This window comes from Mya arenaria, chromosome 8 (assembly GCF_026914265.1).
Source record: "Mya arenaria isolate MELC-2E11 chromosome 8, ASM2691426v1".
NCBI classification, from domain to species: domain Eukaryota; kingdom Metazoa; phylum Mollusca; class Bivalvia; order Myida; family Myidae; genus Mya; species Mya arenaria.
The window spans coordinates 32,709,353-32,736,389 of record NC_069129.1 but is presented as its reverse complement, the minus strand read 5'-3'; the positions used below and the strand labels follow the sequence as shown (position 1 = coordinate 32,736,389).

Sequence of the window (27,037 nt, the reverse complement as noted above, 5' to 3'; positions counted from 1 at the left end):
GATATGCTCCGGACAAGAAAGAAGTAACAAAGGGCAGTAACTCTGTAATTAGCTAAAGTAGAGTTATGGTTCTTGAACACTGCACTTCCTCTCATTGTGCTTTACCATTGTATGAAGTTCCAATGAATTCCATCCAGTACTTTTCAAGTTATACTCCGGACAAGAAAAAGTAACAAAGAGCAATAACTCAGTAATAAGCAAGAATAGAGTTATGGTTATTGTACACTGCACTTCCTCTCATTATGCTCCATCATTGTATGAAGTTTAATCCAATTCAATCCAGTAGTTTTTAAGTTATGCTCCAGACAAGGTAAATTGCAATGGACCGACCGACAAACCGATATACTGACCGACCACAGGGTGACTCCAATATACCCCCTCCAAACTTAGTTTGTCGGGGGTATAAAAACAAAAATCAGGAATTTGTACTGATGATAGAAATTATTTGTATTGATGATGGAAATTAAAATACAGAAAATTCCGACCTCACAACAACCATCCGTTTTACAGTACTTTCATAGGATTAACTATTTCACAATTTTAACTTCACAAATTTACAATTTCACCTTCAGAATTCCATGATTTCCCTTAAATTGAAATTGTGAAATAGTTAATTCCTGACTTGAACATTTGTTAAATTGTAAAGACAACATTCTGAAATAATGAATTTGTGAAGTTGAAATCATGAAACAATAAACTAATGCAATCATGAATTAGTGCAAACATGAAGCTGAATTCATGACATCGTGAAGTTGAAATGGTGAAATTATGAAATTGAATAAAGAAAATCATAGTCGGCACCTGTCTTTTGTAGCTTTGCAAGAATGGTATGTGTAGAAGAATGTAATCAATAGCATAGAAGATTTTGCAAAACTTCATCAAAACCTGACAGAATCCTACCACATGCAAGAACACATTGAAGTGTTTGCAACATTTGGTGGAAATGTCTACCTTTTTTACCTCGGAAAGCCCTAGTAGCTTTGTTCCATCAGAAACATTTTTACATCTCTGACATTCAATTAATATTTATCTTTGACTGTTTATATTTTCATGTGCCAAACAGCAAAATTGTTTTAACCCTAAAATGCTCTCTTTTCCTGCAGAGCATTTATTTTATTTTATATTCTGCCATTTTCCCCAGGAAATGGGTAACATATTGTGATAGTTTTTTATGCTTACAAACCATTAATTCTATTGTTTCAATGCATCAAACCATGATAGCAGAGTAACTTTTTGTGACAGGTGAATTTATGTGATGATGATGATTTGATTTTTTCCTCCATACCTAAACATGCTTTCACTGTCATGCCAAAGTTAGTGGTTTCTGAGCTATTGTTTCAAGACAAAATAATTGATATAAATATAACAGCTGGCACTGAAGTTAACAATCTGCTACAAAATATTTATATCAATCTTAAGACACAAAGGTTTTCTTTAGAAGATATAAAAATCACAATGATTCTGGACCATAAAATGTGTACAATGAAAAAAACATGGTGCCATGGAATTAATTTGTCTTCAGTTGAGTTTTAAGTAATTATGCTAGCATAATAAAAGTTCAGGAACTTTATTTTTATTGATTCTGTAAAAAAATAATTCTTAAGACAGTAAGTCAAAGTTTTATACTTTGAAAGTGGTGTAGTGGATAAGGTGTCCACCTCTCACCCAAGAAGTTGTGGGTTTGAGCCCAACCAGGGTGAGAGAGGTCTATACGTTAAGATGTCTGCCTGACCCTAGAGGTTGTTTGACTGAGTCCAACCAGGGTGAGAGTGGTCTAGTGGTTAATGTGACCGCTTCTCACCCAAGAGGTTCACAGTTGGTCTTAGCCCAACCAGGGTGAGAGCTGTCTAGTAGTTAATGTGATCGCTTCTCACCCAAGAGGTTGTTTGTCTAAGCCCAACCAGGATGAGTGTTGTTGATTCGAGCCCGACCAGTGTGTGGTTTTCTGGTTAAGGTGTCCACCTCTCACCAATGAGGTTGTTCAGGTTCGGGTCAAACCAGGCTGAGAGTGGTCTAGTAGTCAAGGTGTCTGCGGTTCCACCCAAGAGGTTGTTGATTCGAGCCCGACCAGTGTGTGGTTTTCTGGTTAAGGTGTCCACCTCTCACCAATGAGGCTGTTCAGGTTCGGGTCAAACCAGGCTTAGAGTGGTCTAGTAGTCAAGGTGTCCGAGTCCCACTAAAGAGGTTGTTGATTTGAGACGAACCAGGGTGAAAGTGGTCTAGTGATTAAGGTGTCTGCCTCTCACCCAAGAGGTTGTTGTTTCAAGCCCAACCAGGGTGATGTTTTCTTCTCAAAATCGACTCCCATTTTGGTCTCTACCCAGTGTGATTAATACCAGTTAATAGCTTTCTCCACACATGGGAGCTTAAATAAATCAGTATTTGTAAAAAAAGAATTGTTCTGATCTTAAACATGTTCTTTCTGTCTACTGCAAATAACTTCCCCCAACATTAAAAATACTCTTTAAGAAACATGAACTCCCTGAAACATAAACTGCTCCAAATGTTTCAACACCTCACCAAAGTCAAAGGGTAAAAGGGTCAAATGACTCCCATAAATGCCTCCAGTGTTCCGCCCTCCTTATGTAATCTCGCACAGCGAAACAATATGTTATAATCAAGCTAATGGTACCTGGAAACAGCTTTATAATCAGTTAATAAGAGCATAGCTAGCTGGAAACAATCAAACAATTAGCTTTTTGACTTGAACATGGCATCTCAAATGAACACTTTTTGGTACAAAACACAGCATCAAGTTTTTTCTGTTTAAAGCTGCACTCTCACATATTTACAGTTATGATTTTTTTTTAGTTTTTGTCTCACATTATCAGCTAATTTTGTGATCAATGCCATTAATTCAGTCACATAGGATCTCACAATAGAACAGGGGCCGTATGCAATAAGTGACTTAGATTGAATTTAAATTTAAGATTAGAAAATAAGTGACGGTTTTGATTGGTCTATATATTTAGCTGACAAATAGGCTGAATGGAATCACTGAGGCATGGCTGAGGATAAGAATAAGATCAATATTGAATACTGGCCCAGACCTCAATTGTTTGGAAAACTTAGCAACATTTCACTTTCCTTAAAGGGTTTGTAACGCATTTAGCCATAAAACATGAATTTTCAAACATAAATATGAAAAACGGCATGCTGATCTTTTGTCAGCTGTCTTCTATCACTGGTTTCCAGACATTTACCCCAAAATGGTTCATTCCAATACAAAAACATAGAACAAATTGTCATAATGGTCAATCTGTGAGAGAGCAGCTTTAAAATGTCTCAAGAAATGGTAAACAAATTGTGTCAGGGTTTTTTCATATCTTTTTTTCTAATCTCATTAATACAAAAGGAATTCTGATATTTTATAGGCATTCAATGTATGGACTTATAACGTACTGCATCCGAAAAATCTACCATAGAAAGCCTAGTATGTGATCAAGTTTACATCAAATTCTATTAATGTTTTTAAGTTATCATTAAATGCAAATCAGGCAAATCTAAATATTAATTCTAATTTTGCTTTGTTCAAATACACTCTAAAATAAAAACTGCCACTTGTGCACCATAATACTTTCACTGTGAAGAAAAGTGCATCTAAAAAACCCGAATCCCACGTATTTACAGCAGAAACCAATTAAATTTCCCAAGAAATATCTCTGTTCTGGGAGATTACTTTTCCCTGCATTTAATCGACTAACAGACGATCCTATTCGGAAGTAAGTGCCTTTAAGAATGGAGGAGAGTCATCTGGCAATTAGCCATTCCAAATAAGTACACGTCCATTTCATTATTCAATTACTGCCTTTCCCATCCTCTTGGATTAATCAAACACCTCCCTATTTCGAGCTTCAAGCTTTGCTTGTTTCTCCTCTCTCCTGACAAAATGAACATGTTTCCATAAACTATTGCCATTGCCAAAGTTGATTGGATATCAAAGCGGATTCGATGATGCTGAATGGTTATGCGTACTCACGGTGGATCTAGTAATAATGTCAGGGTTTATTTGTATGATGATTTGTCTAGCGGCTAGAATCCCTGAAGTGGACACTGGCTGTATAATTCGGACAATGGCAATATAATCTGTAACGGAATGAAAATCTTCCAAGTGTTATCATGGTCCGTTTTTTTTTTAAGGTAATCCATCCAATCAGAGTCAAGTATTTTGTGCAATCAGCCAATGTTTTGTTTTTAAAAAAGCCTATCTGACTAAATAAACTCTTTTATTAGCAGGGCTGTTAATTTTGAGTCATAATAGGTCCTCTGACGGGTCGACACCTCCCCCCACCCCCTCATCTTTTTTTTAAATAAATATAAAATGGAAATTTAAAATTTAGTAATGTGTGCCGAACAAAAGGTTTGTGTATTACATTTTCTACTGACTTAGTCATTTCTGAATTCAGTCCAGCATGGTCAATAAGTCAAGTCAAAAATGGCAAATCATCAGATTTAAGCAGCCATGAAAGTTTCAACACTGAACTGTAAGTCTGTGATAAATAATCACTCTCACTCTCTTGGAATAAAATTGTTTAATTTGCAATCCGTGAATTGAAGCCTATGCTAAAAACTTTTTTACCACTTACCGTAAATGACTGGGTATTAGACACACATTTTTCCCTCGGATTTCGATGCAAAAAATGCCTGCGTATAATACCCAGTAACAATTTTTTGAACTTTTTTTCTGAGGTCAATTTCAAGCCGAGAGTTTGTTTAGATTTATGTAGAAAGGGATGTTACTCGCGTCATATTGATCGAGTATATACGGGTTAAAACGGCAGTTGAAGATCGGGATACGGTATATTGTAAGACGTTTATAATTTTAACAAAAATATTTTTTGATTAAAGTTATTCAATATTATTTTGAATAATAAATTGAATTGAACAATAATAAAACTTGCATATAAAAAAGCAAAGTTGGGCACTGTCAAAGTATTTTTTGTCAGTTGTACGATAAGGTGTGAAAAACTTGACTGCTTTAACCTGTTTAACATACCAATACTACAAACTGTTGCGATAATGGTCTTGTTTTTTCACACTTTGTCACGTTCTTTATTCTTTGCTGTAGGTGTTGACATTTTGAGAACGAACCCGTATAATATAAGGCTGTTGAATAACTTAAAACATAACTTTTCATTCTCGACAGTATGGTTGTATGGTTTTAAAGATAACCATCGCCATTTTCATGAATATTTTTTTTGTCACTGTCAACAAACATGGTGGCCGAAAATGCCAGACGATTTTGAAATTTTTTCTATGGGGCTTTTAACCAAAAACATAGATTAAAAGTGTTTTTTCTCTGACTTTTCACAGATTTTTTTCCCTGCGTCTAATACCCCCTATCGTCTTATACCCAGTCATTTACGGTATGTACACCGAGTACTTACCATCACTAAATGCTGTAATGATAAATTTAAAACCCCGCCCATTTCTCGGGTGTTGGTCAAATCGACTCGGGGGCTTGTACTTGTCTGTCCTGAAATGAAAAAAAGAATAAAATAATAATAAATAACAATTTATCATCAAATTATGTTTTTTGGTGTTTTGAAGCAGTTAAATATGACATGATATTTCAAAAGAGTAGAAACTGGTTATGTCGAACACAGTGTTATCTGGATGTTCCCATTATGTCAAACTTCTTTTTGAAAATTTTGGATTAAGACAGACATGTTTTGTATTTCAGTTATATTGAGTGTTTGTTAACTCGAAGTACTTCCCAAGATCCCAATGATTTTGACATAGCGAGTTATGACTGTATTTCAAGAAGTGTCCACCATATGTGAAATATATTGCTTTGGTGGTCACTCATTGACATACCGTAAATGACTGGGTATTAGACGCACTTTTTTCCCTCAGAATTTGATGTAAAAAAATGCCTGTGTATAATACCCAGTAACAATTTTTTGAACTTTTTTTCTGAGGTTGATTTCAAGCCGAGAGTTTGTTTAGTTCTATGAAGAAAGGTATGTTTCTCGCGTCATATTGATCGAGTATATACGGGTTAAAATGGCAGTTGAAGATCGGGATACGGTATATCGTAAGATGTTAATAATTTAAACAAAAATATTTTTCGATTAAAGTTATTCAATATTATTTTGAATAATAAATTTAATTGAACAATAATTAAACATGCATATAAAAAGCAAAGTTTCGCACTGTCAAAATATTTTTTGTCAGTTGTATGATAAGGTGTGAAAAACTCGCATTGCCTTTTGTTTTGTTTAACATACCAATACTACAAACTGATGCGATAATGGTCTGGTTTTTTTTCACACATTTACGTGAACTTTATTCTTTTCTGTAGGTGTTGACATTTTGAGAACAAACCCGTACAATATAAGGTTTATGCATAACTTAACTTCATTCTCGACAGGTTACCGTTTACGATATACTGTCAAAAAGAAATCTTACATATTTTCATAAAAGGCACCTTTCAGTGCTATCCAGAAACAAATGGTCACAATCAGCTCTTTTATAAGTGCCTTTCCTAACATAAAACAAATTAAAATGAAACACATTTTGCATCATCATTGTATGGTTTTAAAGATAACCATCGCCGTTTTCACGAACAAAATTTTTCGTCACTGTCAACAAACATGGTGGTCGATATTGACAGATGTTTTTGACATATTTTCTATGCATCCTTTAACCGAAAACATAGATTAAACGTTTTTTTTCTCAGATTTTTCACAGATTTTTTTTGTCTGCATCTAATACCCCCTATCGTCTTATACCCAGTCATTTACGGTATATTCGGTAATTTCACACTGAAACAAACTTTTATCCTATTGGGCTCTATTTATCACAATGATGTTGCCACAATGAAAGAATGTCTTTTGTTTTATATATAACCAGTGTAATAATTGCTGTGATGAAAAAAAGTTCATACGAAAAATAAATGACTTCTCCATAAAATGCTTTTAATTCTACTGCTTACATTTTCAACCAAATCTGTGGAACCTCAGTTTATGTCCAATACAACACATTATCGTTGATTACATGCATTTTTTACAGCAATTATATTACAAGAGAATGACAAAAATATAATTAAGCACAGCTTTATTATTCTTTGTTTTTGTTGTAATTTCTTTTGCCCATAAAACGACAGTTACCCTAGGGACGCTATTTCTCATAACCCTCCCAGACAATACACAATGACGCGAGTTATTAATCTGTAGTATCTTGACATTGCTGGACAAAATTGCCTAAACCATTGGTTATATATGGCGGTCTGCAGGGAAATTGTCTATTCTTTGTATTAGTAAAAAGAATCATAATACGGTAATGTAAAGTGATCTGGTGTGAGAAAATGTAAATATTTTATAACTTGCCCAGCATTTTCATAGCATGCATGTAATACTGTTATGCCATCAAGAAAGAAATGAATCGCTGCCTGTCAACAAATACAGAGAAACTATTACAAAATGCACCCACAGTTTCATTGTTCAGCGGAACCTTTATCAAACTTTATATAGTACCGAGTGGAATAACCCATGACACATTTTCACCAAACTTGTGTGGTCTGTAACGCAATCACCTTTGTATAGAACTTTTAAAAGAAGCAAGTACAAAATACAAAGTTTGTCTTTTCACCTTTCAGCAGAACCTCTAAATCTACCAAGGGAAACTTCAAATAAAACTACCAAGGGGGACTTGTAACCAATGACAACCTTTACTAAAACTACCAGTGACAACCTTTACTAAAACAACCAAGAGGAACCTCAACTAAATCTACCAATGTGGACCTTAAATATAACCAACAAGAAAAAACCTCACCTAAAGCTACCAAGGGGAACCTCACCTAAAGCTACCAAGGGGAACCTCAACTAAAGCTACCAAGGGGAACCTCAACTAAAGCTACCAAGGGGAACCTCACCTAAAGCTACCAAGGGGAACCTCAACTAAAGCTACCAAGGGGAACCTCACCTAAAGCTACCAAGTGGAACCTCACCTAAAGCTACCAAGGGGAACCTCAACTAAAGCAACCAAGGGGAACCTCACCTAAAGCTACCAAGGGGAACCTCAACTAAAGCTACCAAGGGGAACCTCACCTAAAGCTACCAAGTGGAACCTCACCTAAAGCTACCAAGGGGAACCTCAACTAAAACTACCAAGGGAAACTACCAATGACAACCTTTACTAAAACAACCAAGGGGAACCTCAACTAAAACTACCATGGGGAACCTTAACTAAAGCTACTAAGGGGAACCTCATCTAAAATTACCAAGGGGAACTACCAATGACAACCTTTACTAAAACAACCAAGGGGAACCTCAACTAAAACTACCATGGGGAACCTCAACTAAAGCTACTAAGGGGAACCTCATCTAAAATTACCAAGGGGAACTACCAATGACAACCTTTACTAAAACAACCAAGGGGAACCTCAACTAAAACTACCAAGGGGAACCTTAACTAAAACTACCAAGGGGAACCTTAACTAAAACTACCAAGGGGAACCTTAACTAAAACTACCAAGAGGAACCTTAACTAAAACTACCAAGGGGAACCTTAACTAAAACTACCAAGGGGAACCTCAACTAAAACTACCAAGGGGAACCTTAACTAAAACTACCAAGGGGAACCTTAACTAAAACTACCAAGGGGAACCTTAACTAAAACTACCAAGGGGAACCTTAACTAAAACTACCAAGAGGAACCTTAACTAAAACTACCAAGGGGAACCTTAACTAAAACTACCAAGGGGAACCTCAACTAAAACTACCAAGGGGAACCTTAACTAAAACTACCAAGAGGAACCTTAACTAAAACTACCAAGGGGGAACCTTAACTAAAACTACCAAGTGGAACCTCAACTAAAACTACCAAGGGGAACCTGAACTAAAACTACCAAGGGGAACCTCAACTAAAACTACCAAGGGGAACCTTAACTAAAACTACCAAGGGGAACCTTAACTAAAACTACCATGAGGAACCTTAACTAAAACTACCAAGGGGAACCTTAACTAAAACTACCATTAAGGGGAACCTCAACTAAAACTACCAAGGGGAACCTTAATCAAACTTTCCAAGGGGCATAACTCATGAAACATTTTCAACAAATTTGTGATGCCTTTTATGCCATCTGCTTGGTATAAAAGCTAAATCGACCACCCAATTTTTCTTCAATGAAAAACAGTAATTTCAGCTCAAATTATTTACTACCCTTTTCACAACTATACAATCACAAAACAGCCCCAGATAACTGCCAATTATGCTCAACTTATTTCTCATTTGATGATTGAATTAGTGCATATCTCTAAAAGTGAGGATGCCACATCACTTGCAGTCATTTGTCATAACGAGATTTTTTCTAAAATCATGTAGCAAACATGTTGAAGTTATAGTCCAAAATGAATGTCAATATTTAAACAAAGTAGCTATGCAAATTGACATATTCTAAATCTGTCAATGTTTGTCATAGCAAGTCTCATAAAAAAATATTCATGAAATAAGCTGCCAACTCTGCAATCTGTCACTGACAAATAAATACTCTGATATTCTTCTGCAAACAAAATCATCCTTAGGTAAAAATCGACCAATCATATCAAGTATCTCATACAGGAAAATGTCATAAAACTAAAAAAGTATGTATTATTCTTGGAAACACCTTCACTGATGTTATTATATCTGAAAATAGCATGTGCTTGCATGAATACGTACTTTTTAATTTCATGTATTAGATGTTCTTTAAAGCTGCACTCTCAGATTGACCGTTTTGACATTTTTATTTTTTGTCTTGGAATGAGCCATTTTTTAGTAAATGTCTGGAAAATAGTGATTTAAGACTCAGCTGACAAAAAAAAAAGATCTTAAAAAGTTGATACCAGTTGACTCCCATGTACAACAGGGATCATCCTATCAGGCAACTAGGGCGATTTAGTCACCTTGACCACGACTCCCATGTACAACAGGGATCATCCTATCAGGCAACTAGGGCGATTTAGTCACCTTGACCACGACTCCCATGTACAACAGGGATCATCCTATCAGGCAACTAGGGCGATTTAGTCACCTTGACCACGGTGACTGCTAGTTCTGGCTCGATATACCGATAAATCAATTTCCACCGGTATTTTTACTTCAAATTCAGTTCGGTTATCGTTATTTTCGCATATTGGTTCAAAGAGAAACAACTCCAGTATATTTACGATTAATACGAAAAATCAGCAAATATAGCTCTACATAAATTCGAATATGTGGGGGGCTGCTAGCTTTATGAGTAAAATCGTCTGAAATGCTGTCATGTAGAGCATAAAAGTGTGGTCTTTCTTTTCGAAGAGAAAGGATTAAAAGGCCGTTGGCAACTACTATAATGCGGTACTACAGACATGTCTACACATCTAAGATGACACCATAAGATTGACGTGTCTAAAAACCGTTGACCCACCCAAAATGTTGTGTACTATAACTATTGCTGTATCGTATCACGTATCGCCACTTCCATATTGCAATACGTATCGTATTGAAAAATCCTGAGCTATACCCAGCTTTGCATATATCTTTCCTTTAAACATTGTTAATAATTATTGGAAAATGACAGGGTTAACCAAATGTTGGTGACATAATTTTTTAGCCAATAAGATTGCATTGCCGCTACACATAACCATCATGTTGTATTTTGTTTTGAATGATCGTTTCCATGAATAAGATGTACATGTATGTTGAATTGTTGTTTATAAATAAAAAATAATATGTTATTATTATTACACGACATTCAGTGGCCTTCTCGGGATTGTTCGGCAAAGGGTCGAGTAAGTAATGTGGCAATCCAATTTATTGAGATAGACATCTCAAATAATATTAAGACTGTGTAAACCAGCCATATTATGCAAACAACACCACCCAAAATAATCCACCCATTATCTGACATCGATGTTTGTTACATACATGTGCTCAATGTCCTTTAACTAGCACTAATTGAGCTACATGTGCAATATCATCTCAAACCTATGCCAGCTGCTATGCAGTATGGTGTGAAAAATGAGAAGATTGAATTCAAAACAATGATTGATAAATACGTGTGATTCGATTTATTGATGGAAATTTTAATTTAACCCAGAAGACAAAAAAACGATAAATTCGAAACAATGATAATGTGTTTACATGTTATACATAATTTGCCATGGGAAATAAACTTTCCTAACTATTCAGAATTTCCTGACAGCATATTTCATTACTTATATTCAACTATATTGTATAGAATTACTTTTGAAACACAAAAATCTATAAAGACAGCATCATTTACTGATATTTCAATCTGTGTGATGTATTTCAACTGCTTCCCCCCGTAGCCAGGTGGTCTTGTTTAAATAAACAGATTTTTCCTGAAATGATGAAAGTTCCCCAACAGACTAAATATTGTACCAGAAGGGAGCATTTTATTGAAGCAAATAACATTCCAAGCACTTCTGTGAATGTAAATGTTAAATGCAAGCTGTGTCAGACAATATGAAACATTATATTATTTATAAGATAGAAAAAATGAAATTCACCATCCAAATCACTCTGAATAATATTGTTGCAGACTAAAGCAAATGTCAAATATGGTTATACTGCCCACCAGTGTGACTTTGAAAGATCGTTCTCCTTAGTGTTTTTGCCCATGACTCCACCAACACGATAGCATTACAGATTCTGATTTTATCATTATGAAAGCTAGATTCAGCTACCTATACTGCAGAAATTCAATTTAGTCATTTAAATTGGTTCTTGCTAAGCAGCTTTCTCTCTGATAAAATCAGAATTTGTCCAGTGCCAACACTGTTGTATAAAACTTGGATCAGTTGTCCACAGATTATCTCAAAGCTAGTTTGCAAATTTAAATGATTTCATTGGTTGATATTAATTTTTGAATAAATATTGACCAATCAATATTTTTTTCCGCTAACTTTAATTAAAAGTGACACTCTTAGTCAAAATCATAACATACACTTTTCAATATAACAAGCATAAATTTTGAGTGATGCATCTTTAACTACTTACTAAATAATGCATTTATGGAAAATATTAATAACTGATAGCAAGATTGTAACCATGTATATAATAGCTTTAAATGCAAAAATATTAAATGATTGGTGAATGCTAAAAGCATCACTGTGATCTACTATGGTCGCATAATGTAGAAATATAATGTTTTCTGCGCCTTTCTTTCAAATTAAACTCGGTTTTCTTCATAAGAACCATTGTTTTCGATATTTGTATTAATTGTGGTAAATCTTAGTTGGGAGTAGGAATGCATCTTTAACCAAACCATGGACTTAAAACTTATAACCATAGTTGTAGACAATTGGCTGTTGGTTGGCTACAGCAAATTTAACTACATAAATGATACACTGCCTAGAATCTGTTGGAAGAATATCAGAAATTAATACCTATGATTTGTCATCATTCCCCCCCCCCCCCCGCTATATAGATATTCATTTGACAGTTCATCTGATTCTAAGAATTCTAAGGCTTTCTTTTCCCCAACTCTCTGCTTTTCTCCAAATGTTCCTAATCATAGCCATCATCGTAAGCTTTTACAAATTACTGAGAGCATTAAAGCGAGACCTTACATATTTTGTTCATCATAAAATGTAATGAAATTATGTTTGTTACCACTCACCTGGCAAGAACGGTACTACGAATCCCTATGATAAGATGGCGTAAATTGCTGGCAACCTTGTCCATTTACTAATAAACCTGACAGAAATATAATGACAGTCACTCATTTGCCATTCATTTATTTCTAGAGTAGTTATTCCTATATTCATGTGATATATGGTATACGTTGTAAACAACTCTCTTTAATGCCATCCATACCATATAATGCCATGAACTTTCTAGCTGCAAGATAACGGTTTCATGTATAGAAGTATGGTTCTCACCAGCAGCATTGATACCTTCGTCACTTTTGTCTTTAATTGCACTGACGTGGTCCAAGTCAAGGATTGAACCCTGGACCTGCAATCAGTGCGTGTTTCATCAAGAATTTCAGGAGCTGAGGTTTGCACCGCAGTGCTACTGTTGACAATCTCTCCTTTGTACAAAACTAACTCCTACAATTCTTAACGAAAAGGTCCTTGAGTACTGTAGTACCAGCTGGCTATTGGGGGCAGTCTTATTATATCGCTTAAATATTTGATTTTTATATTTTAACAATGTGATGTTTTCATAAAGACTTAAAAAAGAGGCTTGTCTTAAATTTTATAAATGATGAGGACTATAAATCAAACTGATTCAGGCATTTTAAAGGGACTTGTTATCAATAATTATTTCATCATTGTTTTGGCCTAAAATTGATAAATTTTCAATAGCAATACTAATGGTTTATGGCAAAATGGAGCATTTTATGATGTATTTTTTAATATCTGTTGACAATAGAGAACTTATTTGACCATGTTATGATAATTTATCAATGTTACAAGTATTTTGTTCAAATTTCACACCAAATTATTCTTTTCGATGTCTGACCCTTATTAAACATGATTGAGCCTTTTTAAACTTCATAAAATATAGCAAAATATATTAAATATCATTTAAACGTGATCTGATCGAATCCCTTTAAAACTTACATCACAGCAAAACATATTAAATATCATCTTTTAAATGAAATTCAAAACACGAGTGGTTATTTCTACATTATGAACCCACAGGGTTATTTCATTCAATGGAAATAAGAGACACATTTAACTGAGGGTATGTCACCTTAATATCCGTATCAAGCAGTATCAGGTTATATTGTATTGAAATTTCGGTTATTTTATAACATCAGTTAACGAATAATTATGTATAGCAAATTACTTTAATGTTTGTTTGGGAATGGGGCAGGGGCCTTCTTGATTGGGAAATGTGTCACTCCAGGACGAAAATTGGGAAATTTAACTTTAACTGCCTATACATGTATAAATGAAGAAAAATGCTTTAGAATAAGGACAAAATAAATAAATAAAATGTTAAACAAGTTTTATCATTATGAATATCCCAAATAAATTGGAGTCTAATTTTTACTTTGGAAAAAAGTATGAAATTGTGTTTTAGCATCGGGAATCGGGCCGATATTAATCAGCCCTAAATGAGTCAGATAAAAATTAGTCAGATGATGTTCCCATGAAAAAACAAGAGAAATGAATTATGTTTTTTTATAATTGGTTACTAGTACTTTGAAAAAGGAAAAAAAAAACAATCGTAAGCATCAGGAAGAGAATGATGAATTTATGCCGAGCAGATTCCTTTGATAAATTGAGTGCATCTTAACCTATCAACTGTTCTGCAAACTTCAAACGCATATCTGCAGATCATGACACTCCAAATCTATCATGGCTTTGAAAATTTTGATAAGGGTTCTTAAAGATTATTTATCATAACAAACACTTGACTTCGAAACTTTGAAATGATAAAATTCTGATAAAGAGGATAAACTCTTATACAATATAAAAACAATCTTACATTAACCTTTCCATGCATTGCTTCAGGTTAATTAAACTTATTATTTTACAGCAATTATAAAATTTTAATCTCCACTGCATCATGTGACCATAATTATGCAAGCATGTAATGGTCTCGAGTTTAGGGAAAAGCCATGTTATTGTATGCAAGCCTTTAGTCTGGTCTATCATGGCAAGAATCAAATTAACTCAGGACGCCTTGGTGAGAAAAGAGAATGCTAACAACTAGGCATGTGGGCTATACTTACAAGAATCTGACGGACAAGAACTGTCCTGAGGAATATATTGTAGATGGTAGCTTGCTCCCACACAACCCATTGTTACCACCCGCCTCTGGCTGAAAAAGAGATAATACAATGTAAAAATAAGAAGTGGGGGAAAAACTCAATCATTATTAAAGCATGAGTTATGTGTATTTCTACTTATGTGCGTATACCAGTAGTGGTTCACATGTGTATTTCTACTTATGTGCGTATACCAGTAGTGGTTCACATGTGTATTTCTACTTATGTGCGTATACCAGTAGTGGTTCACATGTGTATTTCTACTTATGTGCGTATACCAGTAGTGGTTCACATGTGTATTTCTACTTATGTGCGTATACCAGTAGTGGTTCACATGTGTATTTCTACTTATGTGCGTATACCAGTAGTGGTTCACATGTGTATTTCTACTTATGTGCGTATACCAGTAGTGGTTCACATGTGTATTTCTACTTATGTGCGTATACCAGTAGTGGTTCACATGTGTATTTCTACTTATGTGCGTATACCAGTAGTGGTTCACATGTGTATTTCTACTTATGTGCGTATACCAGTAGTGGTTTACATGTGTATTTTGATGAACATGTTGAGCAGTTATTAAGTTGTGTAAGGTTAAATTTTTGCATGAAACTTTAAAATGATAAAGGGGCATTACTGCGTGTAATGTGTCTGGCTACCTGTGTACTAACTTTTTTTTCGAAAATCTTGAATGCTTTTCAAGTCATGGCCAAGGTTAAACTCTTTGCATGACATATACACTGACAACACTCCTTTTTCCTTGAAAAACAGATGAGCTTAAATCAATGCATGCTTACTTGTTGAACTTACACTTCAACACACACATTCTATATAACCCACCCTTTTAACAAATTAATTATTTATCAACAATGTCTGATAACAAATTATCTTCTTGCCCTTTTTCTCTGAAAAACATGCTATTCCATTTGGTCCAGCTGGTCCAATGATGCTCAAAATATAAATACTGTAAAATGTTACATTTTTGTGGTGATTCCATTTTTACTCATTTCTCAATAATCCATGTCAGTAAAGTTCATTGTCCAAAAGGAACAAGAGTTGTCATAAGAATGTGACAAATGCCCTCGATTTGGCCTTGTTGAATGAGTTTAGTTTAATTTGAACTTAAATATTTAACAACGATTATATTAATCACTCTCCTTGGCACGATTTTACGCAAGAGTGTGGTCCTGTGTTGTGGCAAAAATCATAGTACCCAGAGAAAACACAATTGTCCGGCCCGGTGACCACAAACCAAACTCACATGCGCCCAGGCCAGGAATCAAACCCTGGTCCCTAAGTGAAAAGCGAGTGTGTTAACAACTGCGCTAACAGGACAGCCTTGTTGAACTGATAGCCACTCAGTATCAGATAGTCACACTGTGACTGTGTGGTACATTTTGAGAAAAAAAGCTGACTCAAAATATTGTTTTAAGTCTTTAGGTGCATCACTTAACCTTCAACTTGACCTTGACCTTCATGTGAGAGCCACAATTTATGTGGGACAGATCTTCCCATATGGTGCTCTGCACTTCTCTGAAGTTTAACTGAAACATGATCATCATAATAAAGTCACAGCTGAGACCTGAATAATTGGCTCCATTTACCAGTAACTGATGACCTTCGGGACCATATTATAGAAGAATCTCAAGTTAAAGTTGTACTTTTTTTTTTAATTCAACAATTTCCTTGTGTTTATGCTGCAATTAAAAGATGGAACCTAAGGTTTGAAAAAAAAGTAAAAAAAAGCTCCATTTTAAAGAATAAGTATAGTTGTATTTTTCAATAAAAGTAACAATTCCAAATTCTACACTGAAAGATGCTTTTGTAATACGGAACTTGAATTCAGAAACTCTGAATTCTACGAACAAACACACCTTAACATGCTGTTCTAAAATTCTGTGAAGTTCGATAAAAACTAATTGAAATTGACAAGGCTAATATATACTATCAATAGAAAGACTGGCGGACAGACAGACAAACAGTGTGATGACTTTATAGAGACATAAAAAAATAGCTTTTTTTTACTTCCATAAGATGTACTTATTCCTTTATTTAGACTGTTTACTATCATTCGGAATTTCTCGGCCATTTTTATCCAAAACAACCTCAGATGTATTTGGACAGTTTACGAACACAAAAAGAGGTACGTTTAAGTCCGCTGCCAGTAGATCGCATAGTAATTTTATTTAGCAGTTAAACTTTATGACTTAACTCTTGGAAATCTTAATTATGTTTGCAATAATATACTTCACTGACAATCAATTTAAACTTGGATCAATAAAAACAATTCTAAAACACTACATTTCATAAATGATATAATACAAAAAAATTACGAACTACTTCAACTGATGTACCAGCATACATCCGAGGTTGTTTTCGATAAAATGGCCGAGGAGTTCCGAATGTGTTCTCTGTTTACTGCCAAACTCTCAGAACATGATGCTTTTACAGTATGAAGCCTATGAACATGGAATTACTTGAAACAGCAACCATATGGGCATTCCCAGTTTTCCAGTCATAAATCAAGCCAAATCTTTTGCAATTGGGAATAGACAGGGAACAAAAAAGCCTCTTTCAGGATTACAAACTGCCATATATCATAGCAAGGGTCCAATTTATCATGAGATGTTATTTCAGCCATAGTGAATAACACCATTATGCAAACAGAATACACTCCATTTAGTTTCTGGCACATATTCCATTATTTACTTAGACATTATTTATAACATACACTGCCAGACAAACATTTTAAGACCATAAAACAAGAGTGCAGAGGAGTAAATGCCATAATGCTATTTTGTTTTTTTAACAGCAAAAAAAGAAACATAACTCACCAATTTTCAAAGACAGAATAATAGGCCACCTTGCTGTGCCTTTTGTTTCTATCAACACATGTACCAAGTTTTAAGTATCTTGAACAGGTTTTTGAGTAAATATGTCCAAGGTTAAAGGTTTTGCACACCTCCAACTCCGTAAACGAAGTTGGGCCCAATATTCTCAATACTAATATATATATACTTTTTTTCCAAAATGTGGAAATGAAATTCCCAATTTGTTTTGAAATGAATTTTATATAAAAAAATAATATTTTTTTTAAAACATCAAAGAATTGGACCGCCAAACCATTCTTGTAAGAAAGAGTTTGGGTATTCTTAAAGAGAGAAACTTGATCAGATGACATTCTTTTATATTTTCTGTTTATTAATACAGAATTTTTATTCATTTCTGAAGAAAATTGTATTCCCAATTTTATATTGTATATAATAAGAATACATACCATGGTATCTGTATATATATTTTGAGAGTCTGACACATATAACGCGTCATTGCAAATCCCGTTCGCCTGACGATCAGGAATATTAAGTTCCACTACCCGTAACATGAGTTTCCAGCCAGTTTGGCGTGATTTAAACATTAATAAGCAATCCATATCGTCACTATACAGCACCGACGAGTTTATGTAGTGAGAATACACTACGGCACCACCTAGCACTACTTGTTGATTGCAATTCCGTCCCGTCATATAATCTGAAAGTAGAAAAAAAGCATTTTAAGCATAGGTCAAGACATTTAAGTTTCTACTAATTTCTTTTAGCTAGTTTGTGACGAGAAAAGACAGCTTATAGAGTCACGCTTGAATCTGTTTTCTCACAGGGCAGAAACCAGTACTGGTGTCCATTTGGGAGGCTGTGAGAAGGTACCCCTGGTGGAAATCGAACCCACATCCTCACGGGTGAGAGGCTGAAAACTATACCGTAAGACCACTCTTACCTTCTCACCCTCAAAACTTTTTAACAGTAAAAAAAACCTGTTATTCTTTTTGGCATTAGCTTGCCGCAGGTCGCCGTAAATGTTATGCCTAGTGTGACAGCACAAAATTGGTTGTTTAAAAATGTACAAAAACTTAAATGAGTTTACAATAGCTTCTCAAGTGTGGAATAAATAAAATGCTCATGTTGCACTAAGATACATTAAGCATTTTACATATATTATTATATTGCACAACTACAGTGTTCATTTTTCATATTGATTATATAATAAAATGTTATGATGTGTGAGCAAGCCATCATCTGGATCAACCTCAAGTCCGAGAGGAGTTGAATACATAATCTGAGTTTAAAGAACCACTGGAAACATGCAGTGTTTGCTTTTAAAAAGATTCCGTCATTTTTCACTCTCACAGATTGATTTTTTGACAGCTTTTATTTTTTGTCTTGGAATTAGCCAAGTTTTGCCTAACTGTCTGGAAACCAGTGATATAAGACAGAAGAGAATTAGATCACTGTTTTCGTTATGACATTCGAAAACTAATGTTTTATGACTAAAAGCTACTTTAAGAAAAATGAAATTTTCGGGAGTTTTCCAAAAAATTGAGATCTGTTCTATTGTTAGTTATCTAATATGACTGATTGAAAGCATTGATGCCAAAATAAGTAAATTCTGAGACAAAAAAATAATATAAAAAGGTCAAAACTGTCAAACACAGAGTTTTTATTTTTAAACATTCTATTTTTATTGCAAGACCCGCATACTAAGGAGTACTTTTCTTGACAATAAAAATCAATTATACAAACTTTACAATGCAACTGTAGTGCTCGTTCAACTTGGAATTAAAGTCTTAAAAGATAACTATAAGAGTTCAATTAACTAGAGATTGCTTTTTTGAAAAAGCGCTTGTCTCCCCTATTGTGTGGTCGTAGCTGAGAAAAAATAAATGATGGACATGAAATTTGTAACTTTGGACTGGAGACAAACCAACAGTGAAGTTTGGTTTATTCGATTATATTAAATAGTGAAGAGAAGAAAGTGTTGTTGATTAATCATGGAAAATGTAAACGAAGTTTGCATTGTATGAAGTTCCTGGGCGCAAGCGTTATTCAATTATTGATCGGAAACCATTTTTCAGCTCACAGTCATCGTGACCATGACCTTTTACCTACTGATCACAACATCAATAGGGATCATCTACATAACCAACTTGCATACCAAGTATTAAGTTCTTGGGTGCAAGTGTTCTTTAGTTACTGAGCGGTAACCATTTCTTCAACTCAAGGTCATGGCAACCTTGACCTTTGACCTACTGATCTCAAAATCAATAGGGGTCATCTACTAGTCATGACCGACTAGTGTACCAAGAATGAAGTTCCTGGGTACAAGCGTTCTAAAGTTATTGAGCAGAAACCATTTTTAAGCTTAAGGTCACCGCCAACGTATCATTTTTTACCTGAAGGTAACCTTGACCTTTGACCTTTTGATCTGAAAATCAATAGGGGTCATCTTCTAGTCATGAACAACTAGCTTACCAAGTATGAAGTTCCTGAAACCAAAGGATCTTTAGTTATTGAGCGGAAACTTTTTCTTCACTTCAAGGTCATGGCAACCTTGACCTTTGACCTAGTGATCTCAAAATCAATATGGGTCATCTTCTAGTCATGACCAACTAGCATACCAAGTATGAAATTCCTGGTTGCAAGCGTTCTCTAGTTATTGAGCGGAAACAGTTTCTTCACCTCAAGGTCACGGTGACCTTGACCATTGACCTACTGATCTCAAAATCAATAGGAGTCATCTACTAGTCATGAACAACTATGAAGTTCCTGGGTACAAGCTTTCTTTAGTTATTGAGCAGAAACCATTTTTAAGCTTAAGGTCACTGCCAACATAACATTTTTTACCTGAAGGTAACCTTGACCTTTGACCTTTTGATCTCAAAATCAATAGGAGTCATCTAATAGTCATGAACAACTAGCATACCAAGTATGAAGTTCCTGGACCCAAAGGATCTTTAGTTATTGAGTGGAAACCATTTCTTCACCTCAAGGTCACGTTGACCCTGATCTTTGACCTAGTGACCCCAAATTCAATAGGGGTCATCTACTAGTCATGACCAACTAGCATACCAAGTATGAAGTTCCTGGGTCTAAGAGTTCTATAGTTATTGGGCGGAAACGAAGTGTGACGTACTGACTGACTGACTGACAGACTGATGGACTGACTGACGGACAGGGCAAAAACAATATGTCTCCCCATGAATGGGGGAGACATAAAGATATTACACGCAAATGATTTTTACATGGAAGGTCACCACGACCTTGACTATTGACCTTGTTACCCCCAAAACAATTGGGATCATCTAGACATCATGACCAACCTCACTTCAAAGTTTGGTGAACCTAGATCAAAGCATTCTCCTGATATTGCACGGAAATATTTTTTTACATTAGAGGTCACAGCGACGTTGACCTTTGACCTTGTGACCCCCCAAAATATAGGAGTTTTCTAAACCTCATGATCAACCTCCCTACCAAGTTTGGTGAACCTAGGTCAAACCATTCTCAAGATATTGAGCGGAAATGTTTTTTACATTGGGGGTCGCCGCGACCTTGACCTTTGACCTAGTGACCCCAAAAACAATAGGGATCTTCTACACCTCATGACCAACCTCCCTACCAAGTTTGGTGAACCTAGGTCAAACCGTTCTCAAGATTTTGAGCAGAAATGTTTTTTATATTGGGGGTCGCCGCGACCTTGACCTTTGACCTAGTGACCCCAAAAACAATAGGGATCCTCTACACCTCACGACCAACCTCCCTACCAAGTTTGGTGATCCTAGGTCATGCGGTTTTCCAGTTATCGATCGGAAACGAAGTGTGACGTACGGACGGACTGACGGACTACCGGACTGACGGACAGGGCAAAAACAATATGTCTCCCCCAGAGAGGGGGAGACATAAATATCATGGACATCATTACTTGAAGTGAATAATTTCAAAATAAGGATCATCTTACAGGCTTACTAAAGCATCCAGTCTGCATTTAACCTCATTAGGCATCAAGATGCTGCACTAAACACCGATACATTTGTACTCTTCCTACCACTTAATCGATCTGTAAATTGGTGTGTCTTCATAGAGAAAGACCCACTGGCGATATTGTCTCCAACTGAACATTAAATTACAAGACTTCTTTACAAAATATAGCATCACACAATGAATATCTTCTAAATCAAAGCTTGACGTTCAATTTAAGCCAATTGCTGCGGACACCACAAGTATGTGTATCGATACTTTTCGTGAGTCATACAATTGTATGATATAGCAAGGATGAACATGCATAAGTTGCACTTCTGCTAAATGCCATAACTGCCACTGTTCACACTTGTATGAACAGAGTATAGCCATGTTGCAGATCGGATGACACAGTACTCAAAAAGTAGTTCATACCCTCATTAAGTAGTCAACACAGTAAAAGAGTAGTCAACACAGTAAAAAAGGTCAAAAAGTAGTCAACACATTCAATATGTAGTCAGCACACTATAAAAGTACTCAATATATAAGTAGACATTACATACACAAAAATGGTTAAACTAGTGAGTCAATAAATAGACATCACACTCAAAAAGCAGTCCAGAAGTCAACACACATAAAAAGTGGTCAACACACTCAAAAAGCAGTCCAAAAGAAGACAACACACACTAAAGTAGTCAAAAAGAAGACAACAAACACATACATGTACAAAAAGTGGTCAACACACTCAAAACAGGTCAACATAGTAAAAAGTAGTCAACAAAAAGTTGTCAACAAAACAAAGTCAATGCAGTGAACACACAGATGGTACAAGTAGCATTTCACAACCTTTCTAATATCATTCAAAAGAGGAACTTGAGGAGCATGTTTATGAGCTTTTAAAGGTTGTTTTGTAAAATACAGTAATTGTGTGTACAATAAAAATGATTCATGCAAGCTCCTTGCATGATCAATGCTAATATTTCAGCTTGGTAACAAAATACAATGTTTGTTAATGGACAATGCAATAGTAAATTAATGTTCCGCTTGTTAAATGAAACCTAATCACTTTTAACCAGTCCTAAACACCACCCATGATGCATTTGTGTGGTTTTGATTTCATTGGAATACACATGCACCCAGTGCATCTATCAATTGAGGAAAACAGTCCATAATTTAAATGCTTTATCTTAATTGAAATTATGCTCAGAAATTCTCATTTATCTTCATAAAGATTGAATGGACAACTTAATACAAAGAGCTAAAACATAATTGTAAAAAATACCCCAACTGAACTTTAAAACATTACAAAATTATGGTTTCCAAACAGTTTGTGAAGACATCATCTGTCATTTAGCGGTACTTTATTCTGTTTAAAAAGAAGTGACAACATGCATGGAAACAAGTTGAATTTCAAGTTGAAAAACATTTCCCTGGATGCTGCTTGAGTTTCATACAGACAAAGCACAATATTAAACATGAACAAGACTTAGAGAATGGATTTGATGAGCTAATATTTTGAATTATGGAGAAGTTAACAAGCAAAAGAACAGTGTTTTCAACCGGTCCCGAAGGATTGCAAAGAAAAGAGAGAATGCTCAAATGTTTTGCTAATCATATTTTAATGAGTTGTTCTTTCCCAGCAGAATAATTATAATGTTGCCTTTGAATGTTACCCTAAAATTGTGAAAACTACACAACAGCAGAACGGAAAAAAATCACAATGTTCCAAACGAGTTAATAATGCTTGAGAATAATAGGTATTGTCAAAATTAAGCATTAAACATTTCTTCTTAAACTTTTTAATTCAATTTCAAGATATTGAAAGATGTCATAAACAGAGAAAAATGGTGCAGATTTAAAATTTATTTCGAACAGTCTGTAATTTTCAGACAAATCTTTAGAATTTGTTAAATAGAATGCCTGTGACTGAAAACAAAATCTGATTGTTCGAACAATTCAATCATAATTTTAAGTAGCCTTTGTCCTACGAGACCCCATTAGGGGCTGGCCCCTTTTGAGTCAGGGATTCTGGTGGAAACTATTCATCTCCCAAGCCCTTAATCAGAATTAGCTCCTGGGCGTCACACAGAACGGGTTTTGTACCCAATTTAAGGTCTCAGGTACCCCCGCTGTGTTCTGTCAATGCCGTTAAGCTCGCTGAAAGGGGTCGAAAAGACTCAACATCATTGTATCTATTGATATCAATCAACTTCGTTAAATTTACTGCTCCAAAGGACAACCTCCTCAATTGATCACAGCTCAAGCGGCAAAACGTCATCAAGATCGAGAGGGTCAACAATCAACATGATCTCAAAAAAGTCAATGCAAAATCAAGAAATACAAGCCACCATTTTCGTAACATTCTTTGACTTAAGTTGAGTCTTTTGTTATAAGCATGGCTTTCCTTATGGGTCTTCCCGCCTTTGACTATTAAGTTGACAAAAGGTCTCATTATGTGTTTTCAAGTCCAGCGCTATGGATATTGCACCTGAAAAACTTTGGTAACATTATCCTAAGCAAATATCATATCCGATGACTGCTTGACTTAAAAAACGAGGAACGTTTTTTTGTAATGGCTCACATGAATGAGACAAAAACTTCTAGAGTGTCGAAACCTTTCACCTTTTGTGTGAACATAATATTCCCTAAAACTAAAGAATAAATGTGAAAAGATGAACTATTCATGACACAAAACTCCTCTAATATTTCATTCATTGCGAAATAGTATTATATTTTTATATAGCTACAATGAGTAGAACACTAATTTAATGCAACTAATAAAGCTTGATACAGATACATACATGCCCAATCTGCATTTAATATCGAAAGTGCATTATTATTGGTTTTTACTAATTCAGATACCTATTTGATGAACTCAACCAAATTTGATGGACCTAAGCTGAGAGCTATATAAAGAAATAATGAAAACCATTAGGACCAAATTATATCTATAAAGATGTCCACAAAAGTCGGAGAAAATCAATTTTTTCCTATCTATCAGCCATCTCATCATGTCTCAGCTTTCCGACTGACAAACCATGCATTCTAATGCATTTATAAACGCATCTGATAGCGATGACCAATTCACGTTCCCCTCTCATTAAAAAAGTCGCTAACCAGCAGCGAAAAATACTACACAAAATTACAGATAATTGTTTCTTGAATATCCCCTTCATTTCCCTTTTGTGCGCTATTTCCATCTCTTGACACGAAATTTGAGCTTAAAACTATGCCAGTAAAACATATTCTAAATGGTAGCGAGGCCATATATCATATTGGCCATCAATTTGCTTGAGTTAAAAACTGATAAAGATCGGCAAAACAATTCATTCTATCATTGATGTGTACCCACAAATTTGACAGCGGTTGATTTAAGGCCAGATTATGTTTGATACATTGACAAAAGACGCCAAAGTTTCTACGAGCGTCTTTATGAAAAATGTATACAGTGAAAAAAAACACACACAAAAACAGGACCTTAAATTTGTGCTAATTGAGTGATCTTTCTGCTTTTTAGACAAAAAATGCTTGTCATAAAAATGACATAACCGATTGTGCAAAATAATGCATCTTTATCAACACACTTTTTCAGATTGAACATTAATATGTATTATTTTAGATGTGGATGGATTTACCATAATATTCTAAGAGATATTTGTATTTTTATTAGATTTATTTATTTTTGTAGAACATTCTGTTCTTTCATAGATTTATTTATTTTTGTATAACATGCACTGTTAGAAAAAGCAGCTTTATTAGCAAGCTGTTTACCAAACATACGGAATGCTGAAACCCTGGAAAAATTTTGCTCGTAAAAAAATCTGCAACCTGACACTTGTCAAAACTGATCATCATTGCTTCTATCCCTGCAGGTGCAATAAAATGCACTCTGTGCAATAGCACATGTAGTAAAACGAAGATTCTTTCTGGGTTTTCTGCGATTTTTGTTGGTTTTCCCCAAAACCAGACAACGGAAACACTTCTTCAATGACCATGGTTCATTACCTAAATTAGCATCAAATCCCAGGAAGATCAATGGAATTCGCTGCAGTCAAGACTTGCACAATCATGTTCCTCGGTGCAGACTTCTACCATGCATTAATTCTGGTTCTAGAAAATAACAGATGCAATGATTTCTGTTTCTTGGGAAATAACAAGAAAACCAACACAATACAATGATCTGCTTTTCATTGATGCACAACGAAGGCTTCTTTAATTTTCTCCGCTCTTGTACTTTATAAGGGGAAGCATATTTTATCTGTAAATCTATTATTTACTTCAGCATAAATGACATACAACAGAAATGGAGAACATAAAAGATGAAGCTGCTTTTGTGCTTAAAAAATCTGACATTTTGCATGACAGTCTTGGTCCGCAGCCTGTATGACAACAATAACACTGTCAAATCCAAAAACAATAAAATAAATTGACTTAATGTTGACAAGTAATATCGGCTTAATCTGTTTGTATTTTGAAGAACATGGGATTTTCATCCCTGCCCGCTCTCTCTTTTCTCCGCCGCTTCTTTAATTTTATGGACTCAAATGAAAATGTTAAACTAGGGTCTGTATTTGTGTATCAGGCCTAAAAAAAAAAATACATTTGGTTCGGGTTACCCGACCCTACCTACGGAATAGGCGCCGACCCTAACGTTTTTATAGTCAGTTTGGAAAAAAAAATGAAAAACTAAAAAAAAAAAAAAAAAAAATTTATATTTTTTTTCTTTTTTTTTTTTGCTTTTCAATATGTAGTTTAAAACCTTAATTGCTTATATAGAAGATAACTTTAACACCATTCTCCAATGATGAAAATGACATTCTTATATAAAGCCTAATAAAAAAAAAAATTAAAAAAAAATAAAAAGCCTACCTACCCTACCTATTTTTGAAAAGGATGTAACCCTAACCAAACAATTATTTTTTTTAGGCCTCAGTTAAGTACTGTCCAGGAACAGCGTTTATTCATACCTACGGTGTTGATGTTTAACATTCACATGTAAAAAAGGAAAATTTTAAGGATAATATTTGTGGTTCGTCTAGAAACTCATATTTATGGTCCCTAATGCAATAAGAAAGAGCCTGAACACATACTCAACGTTGAAACAGTCATCTAAGAAAATATAAAAAAATCAAATGCCACCCCCGCACCCGGTTAAAAATAAAAAATGGAAGAAAATCTAGCAATTAATTAATATGGGCCTTTCTAGCACATAAAGTTAGCAAGAAAAAAAATACAATTTTTATATTTCAAGCATAAAATTTAATGACAGACAACATAAAACAGACTGACACCTGAGTTACATGGGCTAAAGGGAATATGGGAACCCTGAATCCCCAGCCCCTTTATCACAGTCTTGATCAAATAGGGGTCAAAAGATCTGACCCATCTTGAATGAAGATGGATGTTAGTTACTGTCAAAGGGTTAACTGGCATCACACATTGTCAGTCACAGTGGTGGGGTTAAGAAAACTTACAACTTGCAAAGAAAACATTTATTTTCCATTGATAAAAGTGAATAGAAAATAATTATTAAACTTAT

The 27,037-nt window shown here is 34.9% G+C and overlaps 1 protein-coding gene across 1 annotated transcript in view; it reads right to left on the bottom strand.

The window, feature by feature from the left end:
- Positions 1 to 27,037, bottom strand: part of LOC128242210 (uncharacterized) — a 57,624-nt gene that overhangs the window by 24,876 nt on the left and 5,711 nt on the right. Inside the window, exons 2-4 of the mRNA XM_052959293.1 lie at positions 17,988 to 18,238; positions 14,678 to 14,766; positions 5,388 to 5,476 (exon numbers count right to left, since the gene is read on the bottom strand). Of these exons, the coding sequence (XP_052815253.1) occupies positions 5,388 to 5,476; positions 14,678 to 14,766; positions 17,988 to 18,238 (429 nt within the window). The remainder of the gene's footprint in view (positions 1 to 5,387; positions 5,477 to 14,677; positions 14,767 to 17,987; positions 18,239 to 27,037) is intronic.